Raw genomic sequence first — 18,813 nt, 5'->3', positions numbered from 1 at the left:
CCAGGCCTTTGTCAAGCCTGACCTTAAAAACCTCTAAGGAAGGAGATTTCACCACCTCCCTAGGTAACGCATTCCACTGCTTCACCACCCTCCTAGTGAACACGTTTTTCCTAATATCCAACCTAAACCTCCCCCACTGCAACTTGAGATCATTACTCCTTGTTCTGTCATCTGCTACCACTGAGAACAGTCTAGATCCATCCTCTTTGGAACCCCCTTCCAAGTAGTTGAAAGCAGCTGTCAAATTCCCCCTCATTCTTCTCTTCTGTAGACTAAATAATCCCAGTTCCCTCAGCCTCTCCTCATAAATCATGTGCTTCAGCCCCTTAATAATTTTTGTTGCTCTCCGCTGGACTCTTTCCAATTTGTCCACATCCTTCTTGTAGTGTGGGGCCCAAAATGGGACACAGTACTCCAGATGAGGCCTCACCAATGCCAAATAGAGGGGAATGATCACATTCCTAGATTTGCTGGCAATGCTCTTACTTATACAGCCCAAAATGCCATTGGCCTTCTTGGCAACAAGGGCACACTGTTGACTCATATCCAGCTTCTCGTCCACAGACCCCTAGGTCCTTTTCTGCAGAACTGCTGCCTAGCCATTCGGTCCCTAGTCTGAAGCAGTGCATTGGATTCTTCCGTCCTAAGTGCAGGACTCTGCACTTGTCCTTGTTAAACCTCATCAGATTTCTTTTGGCCCAATCCTCCAATTTGTCTAGGGCCCTCTGTATCCTATCCCTACCCTCCAGCGTATCTACCACTCCTCCCAGTTTAGTGTCGTCTGCAAACTTGCTGAGGGTGCAATCCACACCATCCTCCAGATCATTTATGAAGATATTGAACAAAACCGGCCCCAGGACCGACCCTTGGGGCACTCTGCTTGATACTGGCTGCCAACTAGACATGGAGCCATTGATCACTACCCATTGAGCCCGACGATCTAGCCAACTTTCTACCCACCTTATAGTCCATTCATCCAGTGCATACGTCTTTAACTTGCTGGCAAGAATACTGTAGGAGACCATATCAAAAGCTTTGCTAAAGTCAAGGAATAACACGTCCACTGCTTTCCCCTCATCCACCAAGCCAGTTATCTCATCATAGAAGGCAATTAGATTAGTCAGGCATGACTTGCCCTTGGTGAATCCATGCTGACTGTTCCTGATCACTTTCCTCTCCTCTAAGTGCTTCAAAATTGATTCCTTGAGGACCTGTTCCATAAATTTTCCAGGAACTGAGGTGAGGCTGACTGGCCTGCAGTTCCCTGGATCCTCCTCCTTCCCTTTCTTAAAGATGGGCATTACATTAGCCTTTTTACAGTCATCCAGGACCTCCCCCGATTGCCATGAGTTTTCAAAGATCATGGCCAATGGCTATTATAATACTAGGAAACTTTCTAGTCACCTGGAGGAGTGCTGAGGAAGAGTTCCAGGTCAACTGTCTCCAAATGGTCTACACACATGGCAAACAACCACAACTTGAGGGGGAACAGGGAGCGCTTTGGGTTAGTGTGTAAGTGTTCTCCAGATAGAAAGCTAGATACAAACCCTGTCTCAGGTCACATGTATGGGGATTACAGTCCTCCATAGGTGTTTATGCACATCATAGAACTCCCACATAATTTAGCAAGATCAGGCCTCTCTCTTCCGAGCAGGCCTCTAATTGGAGGAGCACAGGGTGTCAGAGCCTAAGGCTGGAAATGGGGAGGGAGGCAGCAGGCCAGGATGACAGGGCATCAGCAAGGCTTCCTTGTGAGGGGAAATGCTGCCCTGACCTGCTGGCATCAACCCTGGCTATGGACCAAGTGCTATTGGCTTGATGCTTTTATGAGCATTAAATCAGAGCCATTCAAAACTGGAAGCGTTTCCTCCCCCCTGAAATAAATCGCCTCTTCATATGCAATTATTTCGAATGCTCCAGGAGTTCCTTGAGGGCAGCTGCCGTAACCCTGATTTTGGGCCTCACACAAATGATACACTCTGAAAGGACCCCCCCCCCATCACCCAGGGGTCTCCTTTTCCCCAAGGCTGGCTGTGGCTCCCCCCAGAGCCTGTCTACCTGAGATATTAGCTCTCTCTCTAGAGGGCTGCCTATGTTCAAGGTGGCGTTAGGGCTTCTCCTGCCCTGGGGACTCAGCAATAATTTAACAATACCTCCCTATAGCTGACAGAGAGGAGCAGGACAGTCCTGACCCCTGGGCCAGCTGTGTTGTTACATACAATTTCTGGTACTGTTGGGGCCAGTCCCACCTGCTCTCCTTCTTTGCCAGTGCCTGATGATGGACATTTTCTTTGTCTGACAAAGATAGTATTTTGCCTGTAATACAAACCCTGCCTCCCTTCTTCATGCCAAACTCCCTAGAGCTGCAAATGGTCCAAAAGGCCATTTGATAAATTCAACTGCTGCTCAGCTGAGTGCTGTGTTTATCAGTAAACTCTGCGGTAGCTGCAAGCCCAGCCTCAGAACTGAACTTTTTAATCTTCAAATAGAACTTGGAGAACCTGTAATTAGATCTGAGTTCAGGAAGGGACTAGTTCTGCTGCCCTGCAAAGTGAGAGGTTGAAGATCTCTGTTCTTGTGCCTTGGATGCCTGCACAGCTGGACAAAAAAGCAGTGAAAGCAGGGTTCACTAGCAGTATCCTCTGGGGACAGAAGCCATTGAATGGCTGTTAATTTCAGTGACTGAGAGTTCTGCAAAGCACTCTGAAAAATCAAGGTGATCCCAGGAAAGTAATGCAGGATCCTCGTCAACCACTGACAGAAATAAACCCAGTTTCATTGACACCACAATTAGGCACGATGGAAGGACTCTGGAAGGACATGGAAGGACTCTGAAGCTGGGATCCCAAACAGGTGTGGAACATGGACCACCTGGGACCCAACCTGTAACTTGTGAAAAGAGGTGACCCCCAGCTACCCCAGAGTGACCCTGATCTGTTTGCAGACAGAAGTTATTCAACTAAAGACGTCTCAACAGCCATCTGTGCAAGGAGGCCTTTGTGAAGTTGGTTTCCTTAGTGTTTGCCCAGGAGACAGCTCTGCTTCACTGGAGTGCTGCCTGGGGAAGCAGCAGGCATGTGTAACAACGCACCAACTCACACAGCTTTCTCTGCTGCTCAGCATGCAGCTGTCAGCAGTACGTTCATGCCTGGGCTGACCCTGACTCTGCCATTAGGACGTGCATCAGGTCCCAGTCCCGGGCTCTCACCTCCAGCTATTGTCTCATGCTGGGGCACCTCTGTGGGGAGGACACCCAGTGCCCCACCTCCTCTGACTCATTCTTTACTCCACTTCATCTCCTGCCAGCACTAGCATGACTTCCAAGAGAGTGCTTCAAGGGGCTTCCCTGTACCAATTTTACACCATGTAAGTGCTCTGACCTCATTGACATTACTCCTGATTCATAGCAGGGCAAGCACCATCAGTCTCAGGCCCAAAGACTGTATTGCTCCTTCCAGGTAATAAGTTCTCTTTAGCCCAGCCCTTAACTCACGCCCAGGCCAGAAATCCTGGCGTCCCCAGAGCTTCCTATTGGTAAGTCACAGCTGTCTAGGATCCTCCTGGAGTTTACCCCTCCCTGAGCAGGCTCAGTTGACACCCTTAGTCACCCCTCTCTGTGCTGGCATCATTTCCCACCTCTATGACTGCAATTCCCTTCCTGTGCTCTTCCAAAATCTCTGCTCCAGGAGGTGGCTGCAGCCAGACTAGTCTCCTGCTCTCAGAAATGAGAGCTTAGCCCTTCAGCCCATTTGGCACCACACAGACCATCCACCCTTCCCAGCCAGTTCTGCAGCCAATTCCACGTGGCTCTTGGGTATTCAATGCTCCCAGGGACTTTCTCCCCCATTCGCTCTTCAGTACCCTCCCGGTCTGGTACTGACCTGCCCTCTGGCCCATCATTCAGCTCCCCACGCAGCAGCTGCTAGTGACTCTTTCATTTGTATAACTTCATCTACCTGGAATTCTTTCACTGTTGAAACATTGGGCCCAATTCCCAACACCCGCTGTGACAGGGTCAGGCCAGATGGCTACAGGAGAGTGATAGAAGGCAGATATATTAGCCCCAGGTTGAGTAGGTCCCTTTTCCCTGGGTAAGGTAACAGGGAAGGTTTTTTTTTGAAACAGAAAAGAATTTTATTGTGTAACACTTGCAAAGAGTTACTAAAGAAAACAAAACAAACTATGCAACAAAATAACGCAAACAGAAGGTATAACACAGCAGCTTTCAGGAGGGAGAAGTGTTCAGGCTAGCCTGGGCCCAGAGCGGGGGGGCTTCCTCGACACTTGTGGTCTTCCACCCTCCTGAGTTACCTGGTGGCCTAGAGCGGGGGGGCTTCCTCGACACTCATGGTCTTCCACCCCCTCAAGTTACCTAGGGCCGCGCCCAGTGTCACTGATTATCCCTCTCCTGAGAGTGCCCAGCAAGATGGGCATGGCTGCAGGGTGGGCGGTTTGGGGGTGGGAGGGTAGACACCCATGTATTATAGGACCCCTCCTAGATGACAGTAATGATGGTATCCACAGCGGCAACGGCTGGGGCTGGTGTCTCTCGCTCTTCCCCTTAATCAAAGGGTCAGATGGAGGGAACTGGACGGGGTCACCGAGGAGAGAACCCCGGACAGCGCCCACCGCTCCTCGAAGGTGTCAAGGGAGTCGGTGGACGCTGCCCAGAGGAACTCTGCCCGGATACGTGAATGTACTGAGGATCGAAAAAGGCCCTACAATTGCAGGACGCTTCATGGGCCAACCTCCCCTCTCTGGTTTTATAAATGGCTGTTTTAGCCAAGGCTAGGAGGAGGTTAACCAGGATATGTCGCGATTTTGTGGGGCCACGGATGGGGAGTGTATAGATAAAAAGGTGAGGGGAGAAATGAAGCCAAAAGCGCAAGAGAATATTTGTGAGGAGCCGGAAAAGGGGCTGCAATCTGGCACACTCTAGATATACGTGCGCCAGGGTTTCCCTCACATTACAAAAAGGGCAAGTATCTGGGATGGGGGTAAACCGTGCCAGAAACACGTCCGTGCTCACAGCTCTGTGAAGGAGCCGCCAACTGATGTCCCCGACGGGCCTTGGGACCAAGGTGGAATACAGGCTGGCCCACTGAGGTTGCTCACCCTCCAAAGGTGGCAGGAGGTCCCGCCACTTTGTATCGGGGTGGGACACCAGGGTGTGGGCGTGAAGGGTGTGAAGCGTGAGTGTGTATAGATATTTCATGGTGCGATTTGAAAACTGACTGGCTGCAGTTCATGCAGACGGCTTGCAGTGAAAAGGTGAGGGGTTTGTTGGGATCGGCAGGGTAGGGGCCCAATGGAAAGGTCCGGCGGGCCTGGGGTAGAGGATGGGTGGGGTGCGCCCTCGCGCAAGGCTCGGTTGACATAAGCCCGAGCAGAGGGGGTCAAGGCGGCCTTCACCTCCTGAAGTACGCGCTGGGGGGTATGAGGACTGGGGAGTCCCATGCGCCGAGCAAGCGTCAGGGGATCCAGCCAGGCTCTCCGGTCGTAGTCCAGGAGGTCTCCGACCCTCGTGACTTCCGCCAGGACCAACCTCTGGTGCACCGAGCGGGACTCTGCCACCTGCACACGGAGTTGGGGATTGTGTAGCAGGGGCTCCATGAGGAGATCTGCTCCCACGGTGGCCGCCACGGACCTGGTCATTAGAAACAGTTTCCAGGTCCGGAGGAGGTCTTGGTAGAAGACCGGCAGCCCGGAGAGGTCTCGTGGAAAACCTCTCGGACAAAGATAAAAGAGCTGCCGGTCGTATCGGAGCCCTTGGAAGCGGCGCAGGAAGGTGTGTGCCAATATGCTCCACGTTGAACTACCTGCACTATAAAGGAGCCTTTGCAGGGTCTGGAGGCAGAAAACGCGGACCTGAGTGTACAGACACTTCAGGCCCTGCCCTCCTTCCTTCAGGGGTAAATGAAGAACTCCAACAGGGGCCCAGTGCATTCCTGACGAAAATAACTCTAGAATCAATCTCCGGAGGTGGGTCAGGAAACCTGGGGCTGGGGCCAGGGTGTTGAGCCGGTACCAGAGTGTGGACAGGACTAGTTGGTTAAGCACCAGTGCTCTCCCTTGGAGGGAGAGACATCGGAGGAGCCTCGTCCATTTCCGGATCCGCTCTATCACCCCGCCCTCTAAATTTTGCCAGTTCTCCTGCGGGGAAGGGTGCGTGGTGGAAAGGTAAACGCTGAGATAGAGCAGTGGACCCGCACTCCACCGGATGGTCTGAAGCGCAGGTGGGAGGGAGCTTACCTGCCGCCAGTCCCCCACCGCCAAGCCAGAGCTCTTGACCCAGTTGACTCGGGCGGAGGAGGCTGCCGAATAGATGGCCTGGCATGCCTCCACTCGCGCCAAGTCGCCCGGGTCCTGGACCACGAGGAGTACGTCATTGGCGTACGCCAACAGGACCAGCCGCAGCTCTGGCTCCCGCAGCACCAACCCTGTCAACCTCCTGCGGAGGAGACAGAGGAAAGGCTCGATCACCAGAGCATACAGCTGGCCCGAGAGGGGGCACCCCTGCCACACCCCTCGCCCGAAGCTGACTGGTTCGGTCAGGGTCCAGTTGAGCCTAACCAAACACTCCACGGAGGCATACAGGACCTGGAGAAAACTCACAGAGGTCCGAATCCAAACGCCTGCAGAGTGCTCAGGAGGTACCCATGGTCTACTCTATCGAACGCCTTCTCCTGATCAAGAGACAGGAGAGCGAACGACAGACCATCTCTCCGCCCGAGTTCCAAAAGGTCTCGGACTAGAAATAGGTTGTCAAAAATGCTGCGACCCGGGACAGTATAGGTCTGGTCTGGGTGGATCACGTCCACCATCACGGACCCTAGCCGCAGCGCGATTGCTTTCGCTACGATTTTGTAATCCGTGCTAAGGAGTGAGACGGGACGCCAGTTTCGTAGATCGCGGAGGTCCCCCTTCTTCGGCAACAAGGCGAGCACCTTGTTGCACGACAGAGGGAGGACCCCGCTCTGCAAGGACTCAGCCCAGACAGTGACTAGGTCTGGGCCGAGGATGTCCCAGAACGCGCGGTAAAACTCCCCAGTCAGCCCGTCCATGCCCGGAGATTTATTGGTGGGCATGCGACGGAGGGTTTCCGAGAACTCGGCCAGGGTGAGAGGCAGCTCTAGCCGGTCTCGGTCGCCCACGCTGACTGTGGGGAGTTCCTCCCAGAGCACCCCGCAAGCGCCAAGATCGGTCGGATCCGGGGAGAAAAGGCTTGTGTAGAAGTCATGGGCCCTCCCACACATCTCCTCCGGATCCGTGAGGGGGGTGCCGTCTTCCGCTAGAAGGCAGGTGACGTGTTTCTTGGCCCCCCTCGTTTTCTCCAGGGCATAGAAGAAGCAGGAGCCGCGGTCCATGTCCCGAAGGAGGTGGATGCGGGACCGAACGAAGGCACCTCGGGGCCGGTGGTCCTCGAGGGCCCGGAGCTCCTCCCGCTTCTCCCGGCACGCTCTGCAGAGGGACGGGTCCTCGGGGTTGGCGGCCAGGCGCCTCTCCATCTCTAAGACCTCCCGTTCCAACTGCTCTATCGCTGCATTTCTCTGTCAGCTGGTGCCCTGAGTGTAGTCACGGCAGAAGAGCTTGGCGCGCACCTTCCCTAGATCCCACCATCGCTGCACCGAGGGAAAGGCATGCCACTGCTCTCGCAAGGCCAGCCAAAACTCCCGGAAGGACGTCACGAAGCTCTCGTCCCCCAACAGGCTGTTGTTAAAGTGCCAATAGGCCGGCCCCGGTCTCTCTGCATGGAGGGAGACCGTTATGGTGGCTAAATGATGGTCGGAGAATGGGGCTGGCCGAATGGTGGAGGAGTGGGCTTGTGAAAGATGGAAACGGGATAAGTAAATATGGTCTAACCAAGAGTGGTGTGACCGATGGGCCTCCACCCGGACAAAAGTGAACGTGGAAGTGTCATCTGGGTGATGGTCACGCCAGACGTCCACTAGGGAGTGATGTTCGACTATTCCTCGGAGAATGTTCGCGGCGGCTGGGCTCGGCTCGGCCCCTGAGCGGTCCTGTTCCTCGAGGGTGGTGTTAAAGTCCCCTCCCAGGACCAGGCACTCGTGCGAATCTAGGGTGCCGAGAAAGTCGGACACCCGCTGATAGAATTGTGGCCGCTTTGGGCTCATTTGCGGGGCATAGATGTTGACAAGGTTGACCACGAGCCCCTCCATACGGACTCAAAGGTGCAGCAGGTGGCCCACCACAGCCTCAGTAACCCCTAGCACCTCGGGCTGTAGGTTGGGGGAGAATAGGGTCGCCACTCCAGCTTGCCAAGTCGTGGAGTGGCTAAAGTATACCCCGTCCCCCCACTCCAGCCGCCACCTGTCCTCGGCGGTCGGGTCCGTATGGGTCTCCTGCAGGAAAACTACAGAATACCCCCCTTCCCGAAGGTAAGAGAGCACCTGGGACCTGCAGAGAGCCATCCTACAGCTCCTGGTATTCAGGGTTGCAATAGTAAGAGGCGTCATGCGGAGGGCTGGGGGGTGGGGGTTTCTTGTTGGTGGGGGTGTTCAGGGCCCCCGGCGGGTTGCACAGCAACCAGTGACTCATCCTGTGGATGAGTAGATCGTTTCGGAAGCAGCGGGCTTGCTCGTAGGCCGCAGCACCGTGCCTTCCTTGCCCCCTGCCCTCCTGTATAGGGGCCCTTGTGGCCTGGAGGATTTGGTCAAAGTCCCCCCATAGCTGAAGAGCCAGCTGTACCCTATTGCGGGCGCCACGGGTGTGTTCTAGGAACTTCCGTAGTGCATGCCGCAGCTCATGGGGGGGTGGGGTTACGATTTCTGGGGTATTCCCTGGTGGGGCTCTTAATACAGCCTCGTGGTCTGCTAAGGCAGGTAGACAAGGTGCGGACCACCGACGGGGCGTCTGACAGGCTGGGGTTATTAAATTCATTTCACACCTTGGGGTGGAGGGGGATGGCAGGGAAAAAATTGCAACTCCTAATGGGTTGCGACTAGAAAGTGCAAAGACTGCTCCCTGGGGGGAATCTGCGAAAGGCGGGAAGGAAATAACCCCAGGGGCGGCATTAGCATTGCAGGAGGAGGGGAATTGGGCAGGGACAGGGGTGGGGGCAGGGGTAAGGCTCTGGGGTTCAGGAGGCAAGCAGCTAAAGGAAAGTGCCTCCTGAGCAGAGTCAAGGGTTAAGGGGTAAGGGAGGGGGCTCCCAATAATGCTAGGCGCTGGCTCCGTGGTGGTCTTGGCGGCCATGGTATCAGGTGGTGGACCACCTTCTGCAGGGTGCTCGTCCGGGAAGGCAATTAGGGGGAGGGAGCATGGGGAAAGGGGGGCTGGGGTAAGGTTGCCCAGCTCGAGGCCAGCCGGCAGTAGATCATCCTCTCCCTGGGTGACCAGGGTCAAATCTAGGGCCTCAATCTCCGCATACACGGCGGAGAGGCCAGCTCCTGCTACCCCGGGGGCCTCTCCTCTAGGGCCTGCCTCGACGGTCGCCTCGGGGTCCGCGGGGTGTTCGAGTGGTATCCGGGCAGAAGGGGCATCCTCAGGAGTCTCAGAGGGGAGGGTCTCCTGTGGAGGGGGGATTCTGCCCTCCAATGCCAGTCCGTCTTCCCCTCCCGACACCAGCGGATGGATCTCACTCGTGGCCGTAGCGGGAGGCTCAATATCAGTGCCTCCTTTCCTCGTCTTCCGGGGGGCTTCCGCGTTGGATGGATGCAGCGGAGCTCGAGCCTTCTGCTTGCCTCGCTTCCCCTGGACTAGGGTCCAGCCCTCCATAGTGTCATCTGGGGGTTGGTTATCAGGGGTTGCGTCGGGGGGCGGAGGCGATGGTTCAGGGATTCTGGGGGGTAGCAGTGAGGCAGCATGAGGGGCAGGGGGTTCTCCTTGGGGCGGGCCCTCTCCTGTACCCGGTAATATCCTTGCCACACCCTCCTCCATAGGCTCTGCCAGATTGGTAATAGCAAGGGTGGAACTCCCTTGCTCGCCCAGGCATTGTAGGGAAGGTATCTCTTGGGCCCAGATGGGAGCAGCAATGGGTTGAGTAGGAGCAGGGTTGGTTTCAGGTGCCGGGCAGCCAGGGGCGTCGGCAACGACGGGGCCGATGTCCTGCCGGGTCTCGGGGGTCTTGGGTGCCCCTCCCCCCCCGGGCCAAAGGGCAGTCTCTGCGGACATGCCCCACTGAGTGGCAGAGGTAGCACCGGGCCTCTCTGGTGGAGTAAAAGACCCGATAGCGGGCTCCCTGGTAGGGGACTAGGAAAGACCCCTCGAGCGCCTCTCCGTCACGTGCCCCCGCCGGCGGTAGAAGCTGCACTTGCTGGCGGAACGAAAGGACGTGACGGAGGGTGGGGTCCTTGCAGCCCAACGGGAGAAGGCTGATGACAGAGACAAGTTTCCCCAGGGTGGAGAGAGCGGGTAACAGGGCAACATTGGGTAAAAAGGGAGGAATGGAGGTGAGGACGAGGCGAACGCCCAGGTCTTCTAGCGGCTCCAGGGGGACAAACACCCTCCCCCACCGCCAGGCCCCTCTCCACCGCCTCCTGGGCGGCAGCCTCCGAAGCTAAGAAAAAAACGACCTTCCCATACATCTTGGAGGCTGCCACAATAGCCGTGGGTCCTACCACCTTCGCCAACGCCTGCACGTATGTCTCCACGTGGGGCGAGGCGGGCACCAGGAGTAAACGGACACCGTGCCTCCTGGTCAAGGTGGGGAAAGGGCCCTGGGCCGCTGGTGAGGGTAGCGGAGGCAAAGGGTGGGCGAGATGACAAGGTGGCAGGCAGGGAGGAGCCTGTCACTGCCTGGGCATACGTCCTGGGGGCCGGGGGAGGGACATTAGCAGAGCTGTTGGAGGGAAATGCAGGGAGGGGCACCACGGTCGATGATGAGGCCACAGCTGTGGGGGCAGCCCCTGCCATGGAGGGCCTAGTGGTTTTAGTGGGGCCCTTTCCTTTCTTCCCGCCCTGGCCTTTCCGGCCAGCTGGGGGGGATTCCTAGAATCTGGGGGGGCGGTGGGCGCAGCAGCAGCAGTAATCACCCCGGTGCCTCCTGCTGCCGGTGCCCCAGTGGGGGGGGTGGCAAGTATTTTAACAATAGTGGTGGGGGAGGCCTTGGGGGTTGGGCGGGGGGGAGGTGGGGGAGGGACAGCTGATATTGTTAGAGGGGCCTCGCCCCTCTCATTCCCTGCCATTGTGAGCAGGGAGAGACAGGGAGACACCGGAAGGAGGAGCGGGGAGGGGGAAGCAGATTAACCGCTCCTTCCTGCTGGGCTGCAGGTGGGGTGGGGGGGAAATGCCAAATGGGTTGGGCTGGGAGGGGGGAAATAACAGAAATTGGGGTCCGGTGATAGGGGCAAGCTGTGGGATAAGCAGTCCGAGGGGGGTGTGTGTAGACCCACGCACGTTTGTCCAAAGAGTCTCGTTTGGTTGGCTGTTAAGTCCGGTCCGAAAGGCAAAGTTCAAAGCAAACAGCTGGATCCGAAGGTAGATGGCAGGTTGCCAGCAGGGACGGATGGCGGGTGGGCCATGACAGTTGTAGTAATGGTGGGGGGGGTTAGGGGCACCGATGGATCGGGGGGCAGCTCCATGCCACACCCCCTGTGCCACCACAGACGCAATTAAAACACAGTCAAACTCCCCCCCACAAGAGTATAATTCAAAAAATTACTCAGTCTTACGGCCCCCTTTACGATGATTTGTAGTTTCCCTGGGTGATTTCTTCTCCGGCTTGTTGGCTGTGTACCAAGGCTTCCGGCGGGCCGAGATAAGAAAGGCATTCCAAACAGACAGCAAAACGGCTGGGTCTGGGGGTTTCCACTCCCCCCTCCGGATAACAAAATCGGCAATCTTCCCCCCCCTCCTCCGGGGGGTTCAGCTAAGGCAAATAGCTATGACGGAAAGCAGGCACTGGGGGGGGGGGGGGCGGGTGCTGGCGGCAAGCTGGAGGCCGACCAGCACATAAACGGCAAGAAAAAAAAGCACAAAAAATCAAACCAAAACAAAAAGCGTCTGGCCCAGTCGGAGGGGGGAATGAAGGCAGGTTCAAAAAGTAAGAAAAATCCAGGCCAGGGGGCTTTAGGAAAGAATAGAAAGCAGATAGCTGAGGAGCAAGCAAAGGACGTTCCGTTTCCCAACAGGGAAGGTTCCAGAACAATCAGGAACATTCTGGAAACAATTAAGACAGACAGGCTGATTAGAACACCTGCAGCCAATCAAGAAGCTGCTAGAATCAATTAAGGCTGGCTAATCAGGGCTCCTGAGTTTAAAAAGGACCTCACTTCAGTTTGTGGCGTGCATGTGAGGAGCTGGGAGCAGGAGGCACTAGGAGCTGAGAGTGAGAACACATACTGTTGGAGGACGTTTTGGGAATTGGTCCTGCTTCCTGCTTCAAGCAGGGGGTTGGACTAGATGACCTTCTGGGGTCCCTTCCAACCCTGATATTCTATGATTCTGTGACTGAGGAGTACCAAGCATTATCAGACACCAGGAGGAAGGTCCTAAGATGAGGATAAAGAAGGTGTTGGGAGGATGCCATGGGGAAGTAGCCCAGGGAGTTGTAGCTGTCGCATAGCTGTTCCAGGAGGCACTCTAGACAGCTGCATTCCACAGGGCCCTGGGCTGGAACCCGGAGTAGAGTGTGGGCCCAGGTTCCCCACAAACCTCCCAACTCCTGGTCAGACACAGGAGGAGTTGACCTGGACTGTGGGTTCACAAAAAAGGCCAAACTTAGGGCTGCCGTGAATCTCCGAGGTGAGCAAATCTGCCAATAAGCGCAAGACCCACCAAGGTAGAGGAGGAACTTTGTCACAACTGGTGTGAGCAGTGGGATTTGGTGTGCGCAGCACAGTGGATGAAGGAGGGTGATTTTAAAAAAAAAACCCAACCCCCCCAAAAAACAAAAAACAAAAAAAGGAGGAGAGGGCCCCCCCCACCACAATGGAGGATGTAGTGCGGGCTCTGATACAAGCCACAGCTGCCCAGCAGGAGGCTACCCGTTTCCAGGCAGCCGCCCAACAGGAGGCAGTGCGGCTACAGCAAGGGACTAATCGCCTGCTGATGGACCAGGTTGCTCAAGACCGTGCTATGTTGCGGGAACTGGTAAACGAGGTAAAGGCCCTTACAAAGCTGAACCGCGGCCATGATGGGACACGGGTCATGAGGGCCAGCAATTGGCTGCAGAAAATGACACTGGAGGATGATGTAGAGGCGTACCTCCTGGCCTTTGAGAGGACAGCCCTACAGGAGGCTTGGCCCCAAGAACAGTGGTCTGGCATCCTCGCTCCATTCCTGTGTGGGGAGGCCCAGAAGGCCTACTATGATTTGCCTGAAGAGGCTGCGGCAGACTACCCCCAACTGAAAGCAGAGATCCTGGCCAGATCTGGGGTAACGACCGCAGTGTGGTCCCAGCAATATCGTGAGCAGAGGTACCAGGAAAACAAAACCCCACGGTCCCAATTATATGACCTCATCCATCTCGCATGAAAGTGGTTACGAACTGAGTCCTGGAGTCCAGAGAAGATACTAGAGTTTCTTGTCATCGACCGGTACATGAGAGGGTTACTGCCAGACCTTCACGCCTGGGTAAGCCAGAATGAACCCTCCACCTATGACGAGGTTGTTGCACTGGTAGAGAGGTGAAGGACGGCGAAGGAGCTGACCCGACTAGTTAAGGAAGAAGCACCCCTGGTTAAACTAGCAGCACCAAGCCCTGGAGCTCGGGTGACTTGGCCACCAGGAGAGCCCAGGTGGAAAAAGAGAGGGGCTGAAGGCCCACCAGAAGCCACAAAGAATCGGAGCACTGAGGTGGAAGAGGATCGTGATGTTAGACTGCCCAAACCAAGAGACCGGGGAATGCCTCGGACTCCATACAGATGTTACGCCTGCGGGGAGTGGGGACACGTAGCTGCACAGTGTCCCAATGCTTAGGAGCCTATGCAGTGTAACCTGGGGAACTGGGCAGACCTATGCTCCCTAATCCACCTTGTGGGGGTCTCACTAACCCCACATATGTACACCAGACCAGTGAAACTAAATGGGGTAGAGACCACGGCACTGGTTGATTCGGGGAGTGCTATCACACTAGTCTCGGGGAAGCTCGTGAAGTGTAGTCAGCTTCTGTGGGCTAAGCGTACGGGGATAACATGCGTCCATGGGACAGTTGGTTATTACCCCACCATCCCAGTAAAAATCAAGATTCAGGGGAACACTACCGAGGTAGCAGCAGGTGTAGTCCCTAAACTCCCATACCCGGTGCTGATAGGGAGGGACTTCCCAGGGTTTGGAGACTTACTCCCGGTAGGGGAATTGGAAAAGGGGGAAGCCCTGAAGTAAGTGAGGCATCCACTGTAGACTGTCAACCCCCAATCTTCTGATATCCCCAGATTTGTTCTCCACTCCCAGACAGGATAGAAAGCCGAAAAGGGAAAGGAGGTCAGCAAAGGCCTTGGGAACCCGAATACTGGCCCAAAGCCAGAGGATTGCTCTCGTAGGTAGGCGGACTTGAGCAGCTGAAAAGGAGGCCACCCAGGAGGGAGAAGCACCCGAGTCTGACCCACACCCTAACGCCTCTGAACCAGTAGAGGCAACAGAGTCTGGCCCCCTAGATCTCGGGCAGATTAGCCCCGGGAAAGGAAATTTTGGACGGGACCAGGCTACAGACCCAAGGTACGACAACATTAGGAAGGAGGTGAATGAAATAGATGGGATACCCATGGAAGGGAAAACCCAGGGACCAGGACCCTACTTCATAATGAAGAAGAATCTCTTATACCGGGTTGCACCAGTACAGGGGCAGAGGGTACAACAGATCCTAGTACCTCAAAAACACCAGAATGCTGTATTAAGTCTTGCCCATAGTCACCTTTTTGGGGGGCATTTGGGGGTAGAGAAGACCCTGGCATGGGTCCTGCGACAATAACCTACATGAGCAGATCAGGATATCCCCTGATCTGACACCGAACCAGGGTGTCTTAGGGCTGCTGTGAATCTCCGAGGTGGGCAAATCCGCCAAGCGCAAGACCCACCAAGGTAGAGTAGGAACTTTGTCACACTGCATAAAGCAGGAGTAACTCAGCTGAGGTCAGTGGAGTTACACTGGGGGAACCATCTGAGTGAGAGGGGAAGCAGCCTCTAATGTCACCGTAAGACATTCCCCTTCTCTGCAGCCTGTTGTTGACTCTCCTGGATGTTTGGGTCTGGTGTCCGAAGGACACTACCTACTAGAATGGATTATGCAGTGATTCCCAAAGTGCTGACAGAGAAATTGGGATTGGAATCAAAGTGTTAGACATGACACATTTCTGACGGGCTGTGGGACATTGCTTCCCCAGTGCAGTCATTTATACATGCTTTCTCCAGCTCTCTACTGGGTCAGACCTGAAAGCCAAGCCCCTGTTTTTCTGAGGCTACCATGTTCTTTCTGTTTCACAGCCTCTGCCCCCCGCAGACTGCTAGCTAATGCCTCCATCCCAGACCTCTCCCTAGGGTAGGAGGGGGTGCTGCCTGCTCTGAGTACAAGGCAATGTTATACCCTGGCAGGAACAGGCCAGCCCAGTGGGAGGTAAGAGTAAGTAGGAGGGAGAAGGGGTGCTTACCTCCTGCTCTCTCACTTGCTGAGCCTCAGTGACTGCCTTGCTTGCTTTGCTCTCTGCTTCTGGCTTCGCAGCCATACTTTTCCCCTTTGGCGATGCACTTTCAGGAACTTTTGGAGCCTCACCAGGAAGTTTCGGCAGTGGCTTTTCTTCTGAGGGGGCAGTGGGCTTGCTCTCTTTCATCATTGCCTGCAGCTTGCTCTGCTCTGAAGTCCTGAGATGCTTTCCTTGGAGGAGGTTCCTGTCCTGAGGAGTGGACATTTCTGACTTCTGAGCTGTTACAGATTGAGGACCTCCTCTGTGTTGACCAGCTCCCCCTGGTTTGTGTCGGGAGGATCCTGTTGGCTGCTGCTTTGAAGCAGGTAGTGGTATTGGAGCAGGGTCTCCTAGGCTTCCTTCTAGCAGCCTCTGAGTTTGGCAGTTCAAACACAACCATTCATTTTTCTGCAAAACAGTGAAAGAAAATATCATCCATAATTTAGTGAGCTTTGCACTGCTGGTCTCAGTGGAGTGTGTAGTTCTGCCAGGGTTCAGAGGGGCAGAGAATTCCTACTGACCTCCAGGGAGACTCACTGCCCCTTGGCTGGAGTAGTTTCCCTGCAGTTATTATTGCTAGGGCCGACTCCTCGACCAAGGGTTTGTGACACTGCATCTCTCCTGCTCTCAGGTCTGAGGGCTTCTGACTCAGAGCGCCCTAGGGAGCAGGCTTTGTAAAGACAAAGGTTAAAGTAGATGCAGCGTCTGAAGACGTTTGAGATATGTGAGGCCTGCACACAGTGGAGGGCCACAGCCCCGCTGAGCTCTGTGGAGACAAGGCAGGACTACAGGTAGCTCACACAGGCTTCCCATTCAGTCAGCCACTGTAGCAGAGCCAGTGCTTCCTAGCCTGTGAGATCTGATGAGGTCATAACCCTCGTATGTTTCATACGCACACAACGGGGCCTCATCTCCTCAGCCTTGGTATTACTCCTAACGGGGCCAGGGTCTGCTCATTATCATAGTACAGAGGTGGGCAAACTATGGCCCACGGGCCACATTTGGCCGTGGGACCGTCCTGTCTAGCCCCTGAGCTCTCAGCTGGGGAGGCTAGTCTCCAGCCCCTCCCCCGCTGTCTGCCCTCCCCCACAGCCCACCTCCCAGGCTTTCCAATAAGCCAGTCCTGCCACTCTCAGCGGCATGGAAGGGGGTGGGGGGGGTTGGATAAGGGGCAGGAGGTCCTGGGGGGTAGTCAGGGGACGGGGGTGGTTGGATAGGGTGGAGGTTCGGGGGGGTTGGATAGGGGGTGGGATCCTGGTGGGGGGAGGTTAGGGACGGGGGTCCCAGGAGGGGGCGGTCAGGGGACAGGGTGGGTTGGATGGGTCAGGGGGCCTGGCAGGGGGCAGGGGGGTGGATGGGGTCAAGGCAGTCAGGGAACAGGGAGCAGGGGAGGTTGGATAGGGGGTGGGGTCCCGGTGGGGGCGGTCAGGGGACAAGGAGCAGGGGGTTGGATGGGTTGGGGATTCTGAGGGGGGCGGGAAGTGGGAGGGGGCGGATAGCGGGTGGGGGCTGTTTGGGGAGGCACAGTCTTCCCTACCTGTCCCTCCATACTATTTCGCAATGCCGATGTGGCCCTCGGGCCAAAAAGTTTGCCCACACCTGTCATAGTAGGAGTTACATAGGAATGCAGGGGAGTTACGCCCCAGTGTTCTGGCTTCACGGAGAGTAAAGTTAACACATGAGGGTCCACACACAACTGGCTTTTGGTGGGGAACAGGCTGCATGTGGAAAGCTAAGAATGAGACCTCAGGAGCACAGCCAATGGGTTGCTACGGGGCTTCCTGTTGTTGAACAGGCTGATTCTAACAAATAAGCAGATACATTTTCCTGCAAGCAGATACATTATCCATTGACCCTTCTGATTTCACACATAGCACCCAGGAGCTTCAGCCCTGCTAACTGCACTACCTGCCTCATTGTGCTGGGCTTTGACTCTGTCACTCAAACCTAACCCGTACCCTAAGGTGAATGTTTGTTTTTCTATGGTGTGGCATTCAGGCAGGCTGGGCCGGCCACCCCTTTCCTTTCTGTCGTTCTTCCCTTCTCCTTTTGGTGGATTGGGGAGCAGAGGGAAGACTGGAAGTTAGCTGTTGAATTCTACATGCTTGGCAGATAGCAGAACCCCAGAGACCTATTTTATTAATTTACTGACAGGGTTCCACGGTCGGAGAATTTTTCACCTCCGTATAGTTCTCAGAATGTTTCCATGATACAAAAGAGTGATTTTCTCTGTCTATATTGAAATGCTAAACATTTGTAATATCTTCTGAAAAGCAGAGAGTAAAATCTAAAGCCTTTCCTACCCTGGGATTCTCAAACCTGCCGAGCGTACAAAGCAAAGCCATCTTCACTATCATCTTGTTCTTGTGAGGAAAGGAAAAGGCACAGTTAAAATGCCACAAGCCCATCTCATGGACTATAATTAACGTAGCAGGCTGTTTCCTTTATTCAGGTCAGTGCTGAGGCTTAGCCCAAATGTCCTAATGCAGGAAAACAGGAACACATGAGAGAGCACAGGTGACTGGGAAGAAGCACAAAACCCAGCCAAATATGCCAGGCACAGAGCAGCATTAACTGAGTACCTTCAACACCAAAATCTGCACAACCTGCCCTTGTCTGAACTGGATGCCAGGAGACATTGCCTTCCCTTCCCTTTCGAAAGATGTTGCTTGTTCCTTATTGTGGAGGATGGGGAATGCTCCTTGCCAGATGGGAACAGGAGTAGCAATGGGCTTCAGCACCATGTATTTGGCAATGGGAACCAGCAGCCCAGCAAGCACTGTGGTGCTCTTTAGTGGCAATGTGGAGAAAGACTGTTTCCTGCTGACACATTATAGTGGAGTGGCAGCTCTGCTACAGTTCAGGTTGAGATCAGCATTCTGTTTAAAGTTTGACTCTTCTAAGTGCTCTAAAATCCATACAGTCAATCAGATTGAGTTGAACTTTGGTGTGCCTTGTTGGAGCATGGGGAATGGCCAGTGACCCAAATTTGGGGAAATTTGACCATGGGGTCCCGAGAAACCACCCTTGGGGAAAAAACAGTTTCTCTTAAAGTTGACACGTTCTGGCAGAGCTGAGATCAAAGCAGGGCTCAAATCAGCACACCATGTTGTCCAGCACTCAAGGGCCACCCTGACAGAGAGCCTGGCACCCACCAGCCCTTTGGGGTACAATGCAAATATCTTGTTCAATATCTTCATAAATGATCTGGAGGATGGTGTGGATTGCACCC

The 18,813-nt window shown here is 54.9% G+C and overlaps 1 protein-coding gene across 2 annotated transcripts in view; it reads right to left on the bottom strand.

The window, feature by feature from the left end:
• The window catches only part of BSN (bassoon presynaptic cytomatrix protein), a 464,919-nt gene that overhangs the window by 96,979 nt on the left and 349,127 nt on the right, over positions 1–18,813 (bottom strand). For both annotated transcript variants that reach the window (XM_073352634.2, XM_073352633.2), the window contains exon 4: positions 15,549–15,989. In XM_073352634.2, the coding sequence (XP_073208735.1) occupies positions 15,549–15,989 (441 nt within the window). The remainder of the gene's footprint in view (positions 1–15,548; positions 15,990–18,813) is intronic.

Source organism: Lepidochelys kempii, chromosome 7 (assembly GCF_965140285.1).
Source record: "Lepidochelys kempii isolate rLepKem1 chromosome 7, rLepKem1.hap1, whole genome shotgun sequence".
Classification (NCBI taxonomy): Eukaryota; Metazoa; Chordata; order Testudines; family Cheloniidae; genus Lepidochelys; species Lepidochelys kempii.
Note: the sequence above shows the minus strand (reverse complement) of the source record. Positions and strands in the feature narration are given on the sequence as shown.